The sequence below is a fragment of the Corvus cornix genome, chromosome 3, assembly GCF_000738735.6.
Source record: "Corvus cornix cornix isolate S_Up_H32 chromosome 3, ASM73873v5, whole genome shotgun sequence".
NCBI classification, from domain to species: domain Eukaryota; kingdom Metazoa; phylum Chordata; class Aves; order Passeriformes; family Corvidae; genus Corvus; species Corvus cornix.
In genome coordinates, this window is record NC_047056.1 from 91651095 (window position 1) to 91667535 (window position 16441).

The 16441-nt window shown below is 33.9% G+C and overlaps 1 protein-coding gene across 2 annotated transcripts in view; it reads left to right on the forward strand.

Moving 5' to 3' along the window:
* ANGPT2 (angiopoietin 2) overlaps nt 1-16441 on the forward strand; it is a 42604-nt gene that overhangs the window by 20544 nt on the left and 5619 nt on the right. Inside the window, exons 2-7 of one of the 2 annotated variants that reach the window (XM_010406363.4) lie at nt 1951-2106; nt 4164-4285; nt 5933-6165; nt 8416-8543; nt 14699-14800; nt 15328-15494. In XM_010406363.4, the coding sequence (XP_010404665.1) occupies nt 1951-2106; nt 4164-4285; nt 5933-6165; nt 8416-8543; nt 14699-14800; nt 15328-15494 (908 nt within the window). The remainder of the gene's footprint in view (nt 1-1950; nt 2107-4163; nt 4286-5932; nt 6166-8415; nt 8544-14698; nt 14801-15327; nt 15495-16441) is intronic. The other variant, XM_010406373.4, reaches the window with a different exon arrangement.

Below are 16441 nucleotides of genomic sequence, written 5' to 3' on the forward strand. Positions count from 1 at the left end.
GCATTCTGGAGATCTCCCTACATATTCTTTTAACAGAGTTGCATTTGAGCAAAGTTTCTTTCCATGTTATCTATAATGATGTCCAGTCCAACATGTTTGGTCAAATTAGATTTGTCTCTGTCTGGAGAAGCTTTTGAAAATGAGGAATAGCCTGGAGCAAATGGTAACATTTAAGAATCAGCCCTATGAATAGTGAACAATTCTAATTACCATAGTATGATGGCAATTGAAGATACCCCTGTTAAATTTTTATGCCAAAACCCAGTTGATTGTATGTTTACTTTTTATATTCAAAAAGATCATTATGCAAAGAGGCTGCCTAAAGGCTAGTTTTAAATCTTTGTGGTACACTTGAGAAGTAAGTACGCTTATGGAGCAGAACAGTAGATGTGGGTCAAAGCTTATGCCAAGTCAGAAATCTCCCTGTTGTGCATTGCAGTTCACCAGCTGCATGGGGAGACTGGAGTGAACAAATACTGCTCTGACAGTTTGGTCACACTGGGCATCAAGATATAATGGTCACTTCAAACGTCAGCATATACTACCAGTTTTAGAGGTTTTTATTTTTTAATATGTTTTCTTCATTTGCCACCTTTAAAAAACAACTGTGGAGTATGAAAAATTAACCCAGTCCTTGCTCAAGTAATATTTAAGGGGGAATTATTAAATATTCAAAGCTGATAGATCTGCCCATTGATCTTTAGCTGGTTGGAAGTGGAATGGTTTTATCTGAATAGTGGTTTATAGAATATTAAATCACAAGATGCTTTTTCCTCACTGATACGGAAAGTAGCTGTAAAATAATGTTCGAAGTGTCTCCTTACCACAAGACATCATTCATATCAAGATAGCACTATCAAAATAGTATTTTTAAAAAAATCGAGATATCAACCTGTTTTACCATTTTACTTAGTTTAGGAATTGGTGATGTATTACCATTTGTGCTTAATGACACTAGCTATTTGTTATTAGCTAGTATCCTCCTTATAGGTACAGCAAGAAGCTCAAAATTTATTATGGTTCCCTTGCTAAAACAGTTTCAGAGTGAAGTAGAAGTTTGATTCTACAAATTTCCTCAGGCAATGGAAAAAAAATGAAGTCTTGTGGCCTGGACTTTTATGAATTGAAACATAAACAATGACACATTAAAGAAATAGGAAATATTTGCAATTACTGAGAAGAAGTAAAGAAGTGTGATGAAAAATCAGACTGCTTTTTCAGAATCCAGATAGGTAGAAAGATTTATGCAAAAGGCTACTTTAATTTTCTCCTTGCTACTTATTTTCTCATCACTTTCCTTGAAAGCAGGGTACTCTGCTATAAAATGACTACTAAAAAAGCCTTATTAGTTTAGACAGAAATTACTTCAGAGTCAAGTATTTTAAACAACTTTTGCATTCCTTAATATTAAGCATTTAAAGTATTTATAGGTTTTTCTACTGTTTTGTGTCTTTATTTGAAATTCTCCCTGATAAAAATGTGCGCATAACAGTGTTAAATGACATTTGACCTCTTCTCTGACTTCTAGTCATGTGATGAAAAATGCTTTTAAAATAGTTAAGTGTAAATACAGGAAGATGACTAAACTCCTAAACTTTTATCTTCTAAAAATTTCCCATCGCTGTCAAAGCTGGTGAAACTCCTCTGATGGTTACAATGGTGGGAGCACGAGGGCAGAAAGGCTTCCAAGTGCCCACAAGCACTCTCACCACTGTACCTACTATCTACCTCCTGCAAATCTCTATTCCTGCCTTTAGAAAACAAGTGGCCACACATTCCTTGTCACACTTGGTCTTCCTCTCACAGAGCTTAACATTGGGAAACTTAACATAAATACATAACAGACAAGGACCAAATTTGTTTAGCAAGGCTGCCAGCAGGCTTACTGTACTACCCCCTTTCCAACATTTAAAGAATGCAACTATCTTCTCTCTTTCCTTTCCCATGTAGCTTGAGAATTACATCCAAGACAGTATGAAGAAAGAAATGGTAGAGATCCAGCAAACTGCAGTGCAGAACCAGACTGCAGTAATGATTGAAATAGGCACAAACTTGCTAAATCAAACAGCTGAACAGACCCGCAAATTAACAGATGTTGAAGCACAAGTAAGTAAAGAATTTCAACCTAAAAATGCTTCTGCTTCCCAAATACGACAGCTATACATTTAACACTGTTTGGTATTACACGCTTCTGTTCAACAATTAGAAGTCAATTGTTATCACCCACAGCTCTAGCCAGCTTAAGGAAACATTAGTATTTGGAAATACATAGTTTCATCTCAAGCCCAGTGTTGTCACTTGAGTGATTTTCATTACAGTAGTATTTTAAGTAAGTCGAGAAAGACAATTGTTAAATTAATCTTTAAAGAGAATGTATTTAAAACTACTATATCCAGGCATCCATTGGGTCTTAATGTGCTTTTATACAACCCTCTCATCACCAGGTCTTAGCTAAACGAGTCTCTTCAAAATGTCTTTGTTCCATTTACCAGCTTAATTGTTTTTTTAAACTGAATCTTTCCTTTTTTATTTTTTTAAACTTATCAAGAGAACGATATCTTTTTAATTAATGTTTTCACAGATACTCTAAGTGGGATAATGGTTCATTTCCAGCACAATGCACTGTATTGTGGTTAACAAAGGCATACATAAACAAATCTGAGATGAATCAAAAAAAATGAAATTAGGAGGCTGCTAGAAAAGTATATTCACAGAGAAGTAAACCTGTCTACTGTACATTTCTTAACTTACTTCAAACAAAAACAAAGGGGTTTTAATTGAATAGCATTAAGTACAATAAGACATTCTGTTAAACAGAATGCAGATATTAGTAGAAGGACAAGTCCAATCAATGTAGAGCGGTAAGTATTTGTAGTTTTGCAGACATGGTAGAAAGATGGAGATCTATAATTGCCAAAACACATAATGGATATATCATGCAGCACATAACATTTTGTATAATATAAAAAAGTATGCAAAGCCTAAAATCCTTGTTAGACATTTTACTGTCTGTAGAATTCATCCAAGGAATTAAATTACATTTTTTAACCTAAACCAAGACTTTGAGAACTCTTTGATAAACTGATAATTCACAGCTCTTAGTCATACTGAATTCAATTTTCTGATTGCATTATTCAGGAGCCTAATATTTTGCACATGTTGAGAGAATGTATTTATTCATTCACAGTAATGTCTTTATGGAAATTACTCAGTTATTTTCTGCTTAGAGGAAGAAAATCATCACTGTAACTTTCCTTCTCTGCTTGAAATTACTGGTGACTGGGTTAAGGCTTAATTAGCAACATAAGGAAATTAACCAAACAATTGCTCTCTCAAGGACACTTACTTTTGGCAATAGTTTTCAATTACACTTAAGTGTGAAACCATGTCCTGAATAACTGTTTAACATGAAGGACATGAGTAATCTATTCTTCCTGTCAAGAAAAGCCAAATTCTGTTGAATTAAAAAAAGCAATTCTAAAACAATGAGAAAATATTTCTAGAAAACATGCCTCAAAGTAATGCAATCCAATACAAAGCATGAAGTATCTTCCATGTTTCCTAGTATATGCATTTCTTCATTTAAAGATGCAAATAAAGTGTAAACAATACATAGAGAACAGGTAATATTAAAATGCAAAGAATGAATTGACTAAAGTGTTGTTCACATGATAAACACTTCAAGATATAATTTGGGATTGAGTAAAATAGCTAGGAGAGACCTACCAAGTGATTTCAGGACTGGGCCAAGATTTCAGTGAGAGACTTACATTCAACACCAGATGGAGAAAACAACTCATTCTTTGAGCCACAACCATGATAGTTCCAGTAATGAAATAAAAATTGTCATAACAGAAGGGAAGGTATAACAACAAAGCTAAAGTACATAGTAACTTTCATCAGTTTTCTCCCGTCAGAAATGTAGCATACTACTGAAATATTCCCAATGATATACGGTAGTGTAATAAAAAAATTAGTGTAACTCTGTGTATTCTTCTTCATTCTGATTGTATGATTATTTGTGCCTAAATTAAGTGTTGAAAAATATTTTTTAATCATAGGTGCACATAGAGACTTGCATGATTTCACAACGTAACAAAATTACAATTTATTTATAAGAAGTATTTTTAAAAGAAGTATTTTTTTTTGTAAATTTTTTTTAGGTATTAAACCAGACAACCAGACTTGAACTTCAGCTTTTGGAACACTCTCTTTCAACAAACAAACTAGAAAGACAGATTTCAGATCAGACCAATGAGATAACTAAATTGCAAGAAAAAAACAGGTAAGTTTGCATAGCCCAATAAAACACTATTCCATTAAGTGCCCTTTTAACAGTTTTAGAAACAAATGTGCTCAAGTAGGAAAATAAGGGTTGGTACACAAGCTCAAACCCATTACAAAGTGGTACCCACACTCATTACAAAGGTCATATATTACTTAAAGCATAGGAGATTCATGCAGGTTTATTCTTGCATTGTTTATATATTGTTCTTCACTATCTAAAGTTCTCCTTTATGTGAAGAACTTAAAGCTAAAACTGAAACAGTACTTCAGTTGTACCCAATTTATATTCTTCTTTAGACTTATCCAGATGAAGTTGATGTAACCTGATTCAAAGTAATTGAGTGTAACCACATTTCCAAAATTTGATTTCCATGTAGTACACAGCTATCCTAATGATTAACCAGGTCATTGCTACAATTTTTATCTAATGTAGTGAGAAAAATAAAACACTAATCATATTCAATGTTCCTTAAGAGTCAATGTTTCGAAATTGACCAATATACAACTATTACTCCTATCCTTTTCTGTACTTGGCTGTGGTCCAAAGGCTCATACCTTTTTTCAGCTAGTTTCATTTCCATATCACCACAGTCTTATTTTACTTTTGGCAATAAATAGTTTACTATTATTGCTTTTAGAGAAATATAAAAGCAGCAATAACAGTAAGTTTTCTCCTTCAAAGCAAGTTTTTCAATGAGAACCATATGTGCAAAGCGCTTTTTCTTTGAAAGAATTAGCTTAAGAAACCCAGGAGACATGTTTTGACATTTTTGTTCACTACTCTACTACATTTATATACGTTCCCTAAAGGTTTAATCTAGCAGCTTAAGAAAAACAAGCATCCTTATCAAATGGAAAGCAAAGGAAATACTGATTTTTAAAAGGTCATGTTTTTTGGTGTTGAACTCGTCAGACTATAGACTACCCTTGTAACATCCATATAAAACACAAAAGCATTGTTTCTCACCTAACAAAATACAATCTGCATTGAGCTAGTCCACTTGAAACATAATTATATATAAGGGTCAGGATTATTTTTTTCAGTAACAGCGATGGATTTTAGGTGAACTTCTCTCTTCTGGCTATGCATCTTTTAACATCAGCTTTCTCAGAGTCTATATCAGAACAATTAGCAGAGAAATAATGTTCCCAGGCAGTTCCCTAATAATACCAGCTCCAAAACTGGAGAAAGGTAACACATCTTCAGGTAACTATTTGTACATTTCCCTGTCCTAATGCCATAACATTTATGGCATTTATGTTAAGTATATATTTTATTATAATTATAGGATATTTGGAAAGTTCATAGTTACATCTTCAAATAAGTTTCATCTTTTAATAGGGTAAACCCATGAGAACTCAGTCACTTATCTTTCCTTTAAGAATGTTGAATTATCAAACACCCAATTATTATACTTTTAAAGCCTGCAATACACACTGTAATAGATAATGTTATTTGTGCGCTTATATAATAAATGACAGCATATGTATCAAACTAAACTTTCATTTAGTTGTCTACTGCATGCATAGCATCAGAGAATGAAGTCGAGTGTTTATGAAGAAAAAAATTTATATAGCAGGCTTGATTCCCTTGACATCAGCTCAGAATTGTTTCTGGAGAGCCTAACTGTAATCTTTTATTTAGCTTTCTAGAAAAAAGAGTTCTTGAGATGGAAGACAAGCACATGCTTCAGCTGAAGTCAATAAAAGATGAAAAAGATCAGCTTCAAGTCCTAGTAGCCAGACAGAATTCTATTATAGAAGAACTAGAAAAACAGTTAGTTACAGCTACAGTAAACAACTCAGTTCTGCAAAAACAGCAACACGATCTGATGGAGACGGTTCATAGCTTGCTTACCATGATATCGACACCAAACTGTAAGTTAAAGCAGACATGCCTATATTATTTCAGTGCTATTTCCTAATTTGTGTCCATTAGTACCTATAAAGTCTTACAACTAGTTCTGACACACTTCTGCTTCTCACAAAGTCTGTATTTCTTTGCCTTGAATTCTGCATCTGAGTTAATTAACCTACTTTTTAGGGGAGTGGGAGAAACAGCCATGTTTATGTGATTTCTTTTCAACATTTTGTTTATCTTCTCTAGTTTGCTTATCTTCTCTATTTTGTTGAACCAATTCTCCAGTGGTTCAACAAAATACAGAGCTGTCAAGTATCATTCATCTCACATGGCATCCATATGCATGGCAACATACACTCCCTTAACCATATATCTAGGTGAAACTGCATATTGTAGGCCTGCAACTTTTCTTCCTGGCTCACAGAGATTGTTTCTGCCACCTCTCATTGCTCTATGCACATGGAGTTTAACAAAGAAAGGATGAATTATAGTGGCTACTAAAGGCAAAGGAATCAGCACAGGCATAGTTTTTAGCCCTCAAAACAAGAAAGCACCAAGCCAGGGCAGCAGGTACTCCCAAAAGTTCTTCACCAAGGTTTCCTCATTCATCCTAAAAATCCCTCAGCCTAGAAAACTTTATAGGCAATAATCTCACCCCTAAATGCCTGATAACCCTGCAACAAATCATAGCCACCAAGCAGAGCTTCCAGATTCATGCAGATTCATGTGCTCCATAAAAAACCCACACAAGCCATAAACTGAAAGTTATGGCTATACAGGATTTAAACATTCCCTGCCCCGAATTTCATGTCTGATACAGAACCTGGACAAACTAAGAAGCTGTTCTAAAAGACCCTAGAATCTGTCACATTTGCCTGTAAAGTTCTCAGGGCTGAAGATACACAAGCATACAGAACCCCTAAAAAGGATTCAAAATTAAATACTGGGAAAAATATTTAAAAGTTTGCATTACAACTTAAAATACAGGTGGTCTATGATACGTTACTGTAAGGTGGATCACAGATAAGGAAAAGGGTGTTTGGAAGTCCTCACTTTTAGTATTGTCCTATATGTTATTTTAGGTTTTTCTAAGCAAAGTAAATTCCAAGTTTTTTTCTTAATAACTGACGCTATTCCCTTAAATACCAAAGCTGTACATGTTCCTGCTGATGTTATCTGCTATGCTAGTGCACAAATAAGTAAACAAGTCAAAGTCATGTTGGCTACAGCACCATTAAACCCAGAGTGGAAAAAATAATGAGTGTTTGCCAAAAAGACAAAATTAGCAGGGAAAGCTTCTAAGACAGTATGCAAACAATAGAGTGTGGAAAAGCAATTAAAACACTGAATGTGTTATTTTTCTATTTAAGGCAAAGCACTTAAACAGGTAAATAATGAATAAGCAAGCTTAAAAGAACATAATAAGCAACTGTAATATAAGCATGTATTTGTATGGCAGCTAAACCTTTGTAGTAACTGCCTGTGATTGTTAGATTAAATTAAAAGGGAAAATACACAGAACCAACCCCAAAAGGGTCAAATATGAAATATCAGTCAGCAGGCAAAATGCCAGGAAATTCCAACCTCCATAGTTAATAAAGAACTGAACAAAAAGACGAGCCTTAGATTGTTCTGTTGAATAAGAAGGCTTAGACATGTGAAAATGTATTTTTTACACAAATGAATTCCAGAAGGTATGTCTCTTTAGTAAGTTGGGCTGAGCTACCAAGCTTCAGCTTGGTACATACAAAGTTGTTTCTGCTCAGCGCAGGGGCAAAAAAATAGCTTAAAACTTTGAAAGGGTAGTTCCACCAGACTGCTGCATTATAAAAGGTTTCATAACTCATTTCACAATATTAGACTACTGGCCAAAAGTCATTATTAACATAATCATTTGCTACTTAGTTATGTATGTAATAGTAGTCAATGCATGCATAGGTTGTAATGCATGTAGGAGTCCAGCAAGGGCAATGAGTGGAAGCAGAAACTGTTCAACTGAATGAGATGCAATACCTTGAGTTTTCTCATTCAACATATTAATAAGTGTTGGCACTTTTCAACCTATCAAACAACCACAGTCCTATCAGAATAATGTCTCTAAATGATACAAAGTATCAACACACATAATAAGTACCTTGATCTGTTGTTTCTTCCAGGGTCAGACTTTTTTTTGGAACTGCTTTAAGCCAATTAGACCATAAAATGATTCTTAGTAACTTTCATTCATCTCCTCTTAATGCCTTCAATTTCTATTGTATTTTTAACAGCTAAAAACAACTTCATAGCCAAAGAGGAGCAGATCAGCTTCAAAGACTGTGCTGAAGCTTTCAAATCTGGACTGACAACAAGTGGAATCTACACTTTAACAGTTTCAAACACTGCACAAGAGAAGAAGGTAGGATGACTATAAAGAGCTGCATACTGCATGTTAAAAGTTATTTGATCTGGCAAATATGCTATTTTAAAGGCTAGTTAACAATGAAGTTTACTACTTACCAAGTTTTTTTATAAGCATTTCATCACTCCTAGATCTGAGTATCTCACAGGAAGAAAAAGTCCTTCAGGTGAAATCTTGGCTCAGTTAAATTAATAACATTTTGTTGTTTGCTTCATCATGCCAGAATTCCACTCTTTTCCTCCACATAATTAATGTAATTAAATCAATAAGATACTGTAATTTCTTTATAAAATCTGTAACTCCAACAGAGTTGCTCTGCATGATCAGCAGACTCCTGTCTCCTCTAAGTTCTTAACTCCTTCATATGCCCAAGGCTGTTCAGGTGGCAAAAGGAGGTAAAGTCAGGGGCATGGAAGATTACTCATGGATTTATACTCATGAAAGCAATCTACTAGTACTGGACTCATGTATGGGTTTCAGTTCTTTGTAACAGAGAGTTTTAAGGACATTTGTGTAACAACTAGGTTAACAGTTAGATACTGTCTAACAGAGAGGACTTTTCTGGAAAATACTGCTCTGGAAAATACTACTACTGCTTAATAACAGATGAGTTTGCAGTGGTTTCACTAGATCAGTTTAAATTTCTCTATGGATATTTTTTCCCCTATGTGTTTAACTGAAATGAACTTCAATGTCAATTTAAGTTAAAGCAGTATCTCATACCTCTGTAGAAGAGACCTTGAGCTAAAAATGGCACTCAGTGGATGATAACCTGGATGCCTCACAGAGATGTTCCATCTGCTGAAGTAAATAAAATGATAAAGCTTCAGACAGTATAATTCAGTTGAAACAATCAATAGAATCTGAAAGGGAGAAACGTCCCAGGTGGATTGTGAGGATAAAGAACCAAAAAACCTGGAGTGAGCATTCGGAGGAGTGGGGCTCAGATGATGAAGGCATAGCAGGCTGAGGAGGCTAAGGGACATATGAATAATATATTTCTTAGACAAACACTAAATAATTTCCTGATGTTTTTATTTTCTAATTTCTACTGTAGATATTTCCTTTACACAAGAGAAGGAAATATTTTATGGAATTCCTAAGGGTCTACTTTATTCCATCATAAAAATTAACAAAAAAGGTAAAAAAGCAGTGAAAAAAGAGGTGCAATGTGGAAAAGGAATTGGTGAAGATAGAGAAAGCATTTTTTTTCTCAAGCAAAGGTTTAGAAATGAAGTTCACTGGTGACTAGCCTTTGAAGTGCCAGAACTTCATTTAGCCCAAGCCAGACTGTGATCTTTACACTTACAAAGCGCTCAGCTAAAGGAAATAAGCAATTTGTTTGGGTAAGATCTATAAAATACAACAGATAAAACTTGCAATTTTTTTGTAGATATGCTCTAGAGAAATTATTCAAGAGTCTGCTTCTCTTGGGAAAAAAAAAAAAAAGCTGGTTTTCCTTTGGAATAATCTAGTCTAAATACATCCATTTCTAAAGAAAATTAGTTACATAAGATGCAATGAAGTGTTTTATTACACATGAAGCTGAATGGCATCTAATAGCATAGATATCTACAATCACAATTTTAAAATCTAAAGGAGAGGAAAGCTACTGAATCTCTAGAGTAATAGAATGCAGCAGTCTTTGTTAGACATCTCAGGAAGTTTTACATTCCTTGGATCCCTTACTATTACTTGTCTCAAGCTTTTATCTTTGGTTTTAATTTTACTGTCAAATATAGTATATAGAACATGCATATTTTCTAAAAGCAGACACAAGTGCATGATGTATTACAGAATGAAAAATTTATGTCATAAACACTAACACTGCATTTTCAAAAGCACAAAAGTACAAATTCCCTAGACTGTAAGATATTAAATGCTCTACATTTGAATATGAAGGCTCAAAATACTTTATGTAAATACCCATTTTGGTAGCTTGCTAGGTTAAAAAACATAGTTAAAATGTAATAATTTCACTTAGTATTAAATCAGCCATTTAATAATATGAAAGAATTTAAATCTTATTCTGTCCATTTCAGATAGAAAAAGATAGGGAATGTTTTACTTACCGTATGACACTGAAAATAAGAGACTAAAAAGTTTTAACCTGATGCTGATTTTTTTGTACAAATATGAATGCATAAGAGGAGTTGTCAAGGGAAGTGAAGGTTTAGGGATAATCAACACGTTACAGCATTTTCAACTGTTTATGATGTGGATGGCTACTCAGACCAGGAAACAGAGTGACCTTTTTTATTTGCCAAAAGTGCTGCACTGCTGTTTATGTTTTCATCTTTTCCTCTTGTAACACCTTCTGACCTCCCAACAGGCTTATAAACAACTTCTGTGTAATCTGTAACCGATCCCACATTACTAACTTGTCTCCCATCATAATCCAAAACTAAGGAATTGCATATGACAACTGAGAGGAAAACAATTATTTAATTCCATTAATATTTTCAAACTTTCCTGTTCTGCACCAGGACAAAAGCTAAGCCCTTTTAAAAACACTGAATAAAAACAGCAAAATATTGCTGACACAAGGAAAAATGGCAGAGGCAAAACTATGAAAAGTCAATAGTTTTATGTATACAGCAACCTCATGAACCAATTACATTGTAGTTCTTATCTAGTCACATCTCTAGGAGACAGAGATAGCAGAATACAAAATCATTGAACATAATAACTCCAAAGTGTTCAGACAACAGCCAGCAGGGTGACTGCAAAGATGTGGATATTGCACTTGCTTTGGTATAAAAACTGCAGTGGCTCTTTATACTGATATCTCAGCCTGAGCCTTAACATTCTCAAAGTAGGTCTGAAAACACCCCAAATATCTTCTTACAGTGCTACAGCTGCTAGAACTGTAAGTACTGAAGCAGTTCACAAGATACATCAAATAACTGCCCGTTCCAATTTGTTGTAACTTGAGAGGCTAATCTCTTTATTCTTTTTGGCATCTATTTGAAGACTCCTGCTGCCTGCCTAATCTTGGTATCTATTTTTACTAGTTTTATGAAATGTTACATATCTTTCTTTTGAATATAAAACCTAGAATAGGTTGAAAGGTCAGAAAAGTTCTGTTCTAGTAATGAGTGTTAAGTGAAAGACTTAGACTTGATTGACATGAAATTATTTTGGTGTGGAAAAATTATACTCCCAAATTTACATATACTTTTAAAAATTGTTACTGGTAAGAAAAATCTACATGAGATTTTTATGGTCATCTCTTCTTCAATTTCTCATTATGTTTTTCAGTTCCTAGTGAGTTGCTTTTTTCTTTGGGAACAAATTTGCAGTACCCCAGCATTTATCTCAAGGATCTATAATGTCTCTTAAAGCTAGTTGTCTTACCATTCACTTAAAAAAATGGATACTGCCTGTAACAGGAATATTTTATGAAAGACATTCAGAACCATTTACTATTTCTATTTTAATCTCATTAGAACAAAATAAAGTGCTATTTAAAGGCACTGATTTCTCAAAGTATCAATTCCAACTAAATTGAAATTTAGACAAGAGGCATAAGGGAAATTGCATGTAACATTCAATAACCATCAATTAACATCTACAATAGCAATATCAGACTGAACCCATGGCTCAAATAAATTGATACATGGCCTTCCACTGTATATAGTTAAAAACTGCATATATCAGAGAAGGGTGAAACAGTTCTAGTCTCCATCTGGCTGCTTATACTGTTCTTTTAAGTGGGGTTAAGCTTCGGAGTCAACAACTATCTACAACCAATGATATTTGATCATTGTAAAATCAGATTTTTAACTTGTTTTGATGTTTAAAAAAAGTATCTGCATCTGCTTTAGCCCCTTCCTAGTATCCCTCTATAGCCCTCTGTGGAAATTAGTTTTCACATATACATTACACATCATGAGTTAGCCTTCTAAAACAGATTGATCTTCACTTACAATACCTTATCTTCAGACTTTCCTTTGAAGGGATTTTTTTTTTTTACTAAATTAATTTATATGCTATTATCAAAATTTTACCAGTCGTTAAATTGAGATGTTAGTAAAGCCAAACAAAAAACAGGCTTTGAGGTGTAAGGAATTGCATACATCAGTATAAAATGAGGTTGCTGCTTTCAATTAAATTCCATTCACAAGACACACTTTAAAAAGTAATCCCTTATCCAACTCTTTTCCTTATTTATTTTATCTTCCCTAAAAATCTCCAACTGAATGTCTTGTGATTCTCTGATGTTAAAAAAGTCTACTGCATGCTTAAAGTACAGTATGGGCTTTGGATTTCCAGTGTGCTACAACCTATTGAAACACCAATATATTTGATATTTGCAGCTCTAAAGACTTTCTTTCCCTTCAAAGGTCTGATGCCTTTCAAGTGTATATATGACACCGCTTGAATTATAAATACTCTGTTTGATTTATATAAATATATATGTGTGTGTACAACATACATGCAATACACATACCCTAAAAGAGCCAACTATACTGAAAACTTAGTAAGGAGCACACTTCACTTCCCAAAATGACACATATAACACTACCACAGGACAAAAGGAAACTGGCTTCTCTGAAGTCATACTTTTTCAATGAATTTCCAGCATGTCTAACAATTCAAAGAGCTCAAATCTGCTAACTGCTAACACTGATAAGACAGTCACCCATAGAAGATGACGAAAAAGACATACAGCTTCAGTGTCACCCAGTCATAATTTGGGGAATTTTATAGGCATGTTGTGACAAGCAGCAGTTAGGCAAGAAGTAAGACTACTGAGAGAACTGTTAAACAAAGAAGGAAACATCAAAATTCATAATGAAATACTTGCCTAGTTTATTTTAAAATTATTTATTTAATTACTCTACAGATGAAATATCCTATCAAAGTGTAAGAAGTCAGATCTTGCCTATACTACTATAAATGAGAAGACACAACTTGACTTAATGGATGAAAGATCTAGAATACAGATTAGAAGTTAATGTAGTTTAATACCCAAACTAGAATTCAGAAGTTTTCAAAGATGTGAAGTGATTCTGAAGAAGGCTCTGAACTTCAGTATCTTGGCAGAAAGTGGTCAAAAAAATTAAACTTCCAAATGAGAAAACATTAACTGAGAACTCTCCAAACAGGAATACTTTGACAAGAAATTCAGTATCTTTCTTAAAGATAGTATTGATACTAACATGCAATTTAAATAGATAGTGACTTCAGTTGGACTTTCACTGTACTGTCTTACACCAGCTCAGCTCCACTGACTTCACACATCTAGTTATAAGTTCTGTTAGTTTCAGAAAAGCAGAATTAGATGCAACAATTTGAAATCCTTTCTCAGGAAAAATTGTACTAGATATTCTAATATTCACAAAATTTTCTTCTTAATTTATCCCCTACTTCTCCCAAACATCACTCCAAAATTCCCATTCATTTTCAAAAGCCTTTTTTCCCATCAGCACCTCCACAGTATATTGGCACTTTCAGTATTACCTTTCACCTCTGACACTAAAGTAATTTAATCTGGGAGATTGATTGAAGAAGTCACCTATAAACTTGAATTTTACTGTGCCAGGGATGCATTTATTGGGTATTCTAAAACTGAGTTCAATGAACTGCTTATTACATGTCAGTCTTTTCAAATTTTTAGCAGTAACTTGGTAAGTTCAAAGGTAATTTATGAATATTTGGAAGCATAGTTGTTACTTTTTTGTTCGAGCACAGAAGATGTTCATTGCAGTCTGTATAATAACATGGCTTTAAGATACAACTTTCAGGTAATACACTTAGATTTAACTTTGGAGTCAGATCATTTGCAAAGGCATTGAAGAATGTACTATGGTAATAAAAATGTATTTCAGTTTGCTCATTGCCTGAATATAACAGTATCTATACTCTGACAAGTCATGGGATTTTTGAATGGATCTCTCACAAAAAAGAGAAGTGAAAGGTGTAATTTGTTAAGGTATTCTGCTAAGTGTGATATTTACTGAGGAATCACATCTTTTTGTGGACAACCACAACTGATTCATATGAAAGCTATGAAAACCTGCATTTTTAGGTTAACTCATATTTTGCACACAACTTGCCACTATATAGAATTATGCAAAGTACATGATTTCTGGTTTTGTTTTACTGTAAATGCATGCACTTAGACTGTTACATGCTTACTCTGGTAGGCCTACTGTGACATGGAAACTGGTGGAGGAGGTTGGACAGTTATTCAGAAACGAGAAGATGGCAGTGTGGACTTCCACCGGACATGGAAAGAGTACAAGATGGTAAACAGTGTTCTCTGAAGCCTTAATATTAGTTGTTATTGTTATTTGAAATCTAATATACTAAAAGTATATTAATAGCATCCTTAGAATGTAAGCAACTTTAAAAAGCTGTATTTATCCTCAGATGCTCATTTAGAAAATGTCAGAGTAGTGTAAGTTGTTTGCCTAAGCAGACTTGCAAGTGTGTTATTTGTTTTTAAAGAGAAACCTTAGTTTTCTTTAATCAACTGTTCCATCATATGTCTACATTTTTGAGTTGTTTATATTTGTGTTTCTAGTGGCAACAGTAGAAACTACTCCAAATCTACTAAGTAATATTGATTCACTGTTTCAGATTCCTGAGGTTGTCCTTGCTGAAATCAATTTTTTGAAATATTACAGATCAATAACCCTCATGGACACAGTAAAATTCTTAGTTGACAGGCTGAAAACTATTAAACTTAAAAACTGATAAAGTGATAATTTCAAACTCAAAGGAAAAAAATCCACCCAAACAAAGCTATTTAAATATACAACTTGAATTACAGGGATTTGGTGATCCTGCTGGGGAGTACTGGCTGGGAAATGAGTTTGTTTCTCAACTGACTAATCAGAAGCGTTATGTTCTTAAAATACACCTGAAAGACTGGGAAGGAAATGAGGCATATTCATTGTATGACCACTTCTCTCTAGCAAGTGAAGAACAAAAATACAGGTAAGCAGGAAAAATCAGATCTAAATAAAAAAAAGTTCTGATAGTAATCTTTCTAAACTGTGTAGATGCATGGCCTTATTTCATACAAATCATTATTATTTTCCAATTACACAGAAAATGCAAAGATAATGAGATAGTATGGAATAAGATAGGATACATGTGCCAATACAGAGGGTGACAGTGCACAGTCATTAGGACAATAGGAACCTGTCTGCAGCTGCTATCAGATCCTGATTCCCTGCAATAAATACATTTCCAGAAGGTGGATGACTAAGATGAATTATATTGCAAGGATTTTCCTTGTCAGTGACTTCGAGGAACTGTTCTGTTGTCATAAAGAGCACACCGAGGTGATGTGGCCTTATCCTTCCACGACCTGCTGGCTTAGATTCTCAATAACTCTCCTACTTGTGAAAATGGAGTAAATGTGTATTTCACTCACCAACAACTTGTCAATTTAATGGACCTATTATTTATCCTCTAATCCTGTAAAATGTAAAGGTTCACAATTTCTTCTTAATTCTTGGTTTAAATAAGAAATAATACAAATTTTAGATAAATACTTTATATAAATATTATCATAGTATTATACACTTTAAATAGTATCATAGCATTATACATTTTGAAATAGTATCAGCCACAGCTGAAATATATGGGCAGTTCATAGTTCATTCACCAGCCTCTCTGTAAATGCAATAAATAGTTAGATTTATTATAGAAGAAACTAAAGACTTCACAGTATAACAGATGCTTTCCTACTACATGGTCCATGAAATGTTTCTTTGTAACAGTCTTATGGATTCATGGAGTTTTGGGTGACTGGACAGAAAAATTGTCTCCATTTAGATGAATTTCTCCAAGATCTCTAGCAACTATTTGTTGTAAATAAAGTCGACCTGACACCTGAGAGAACTGATGCTGTTATTTCAACTCAGGGCTTATATGCA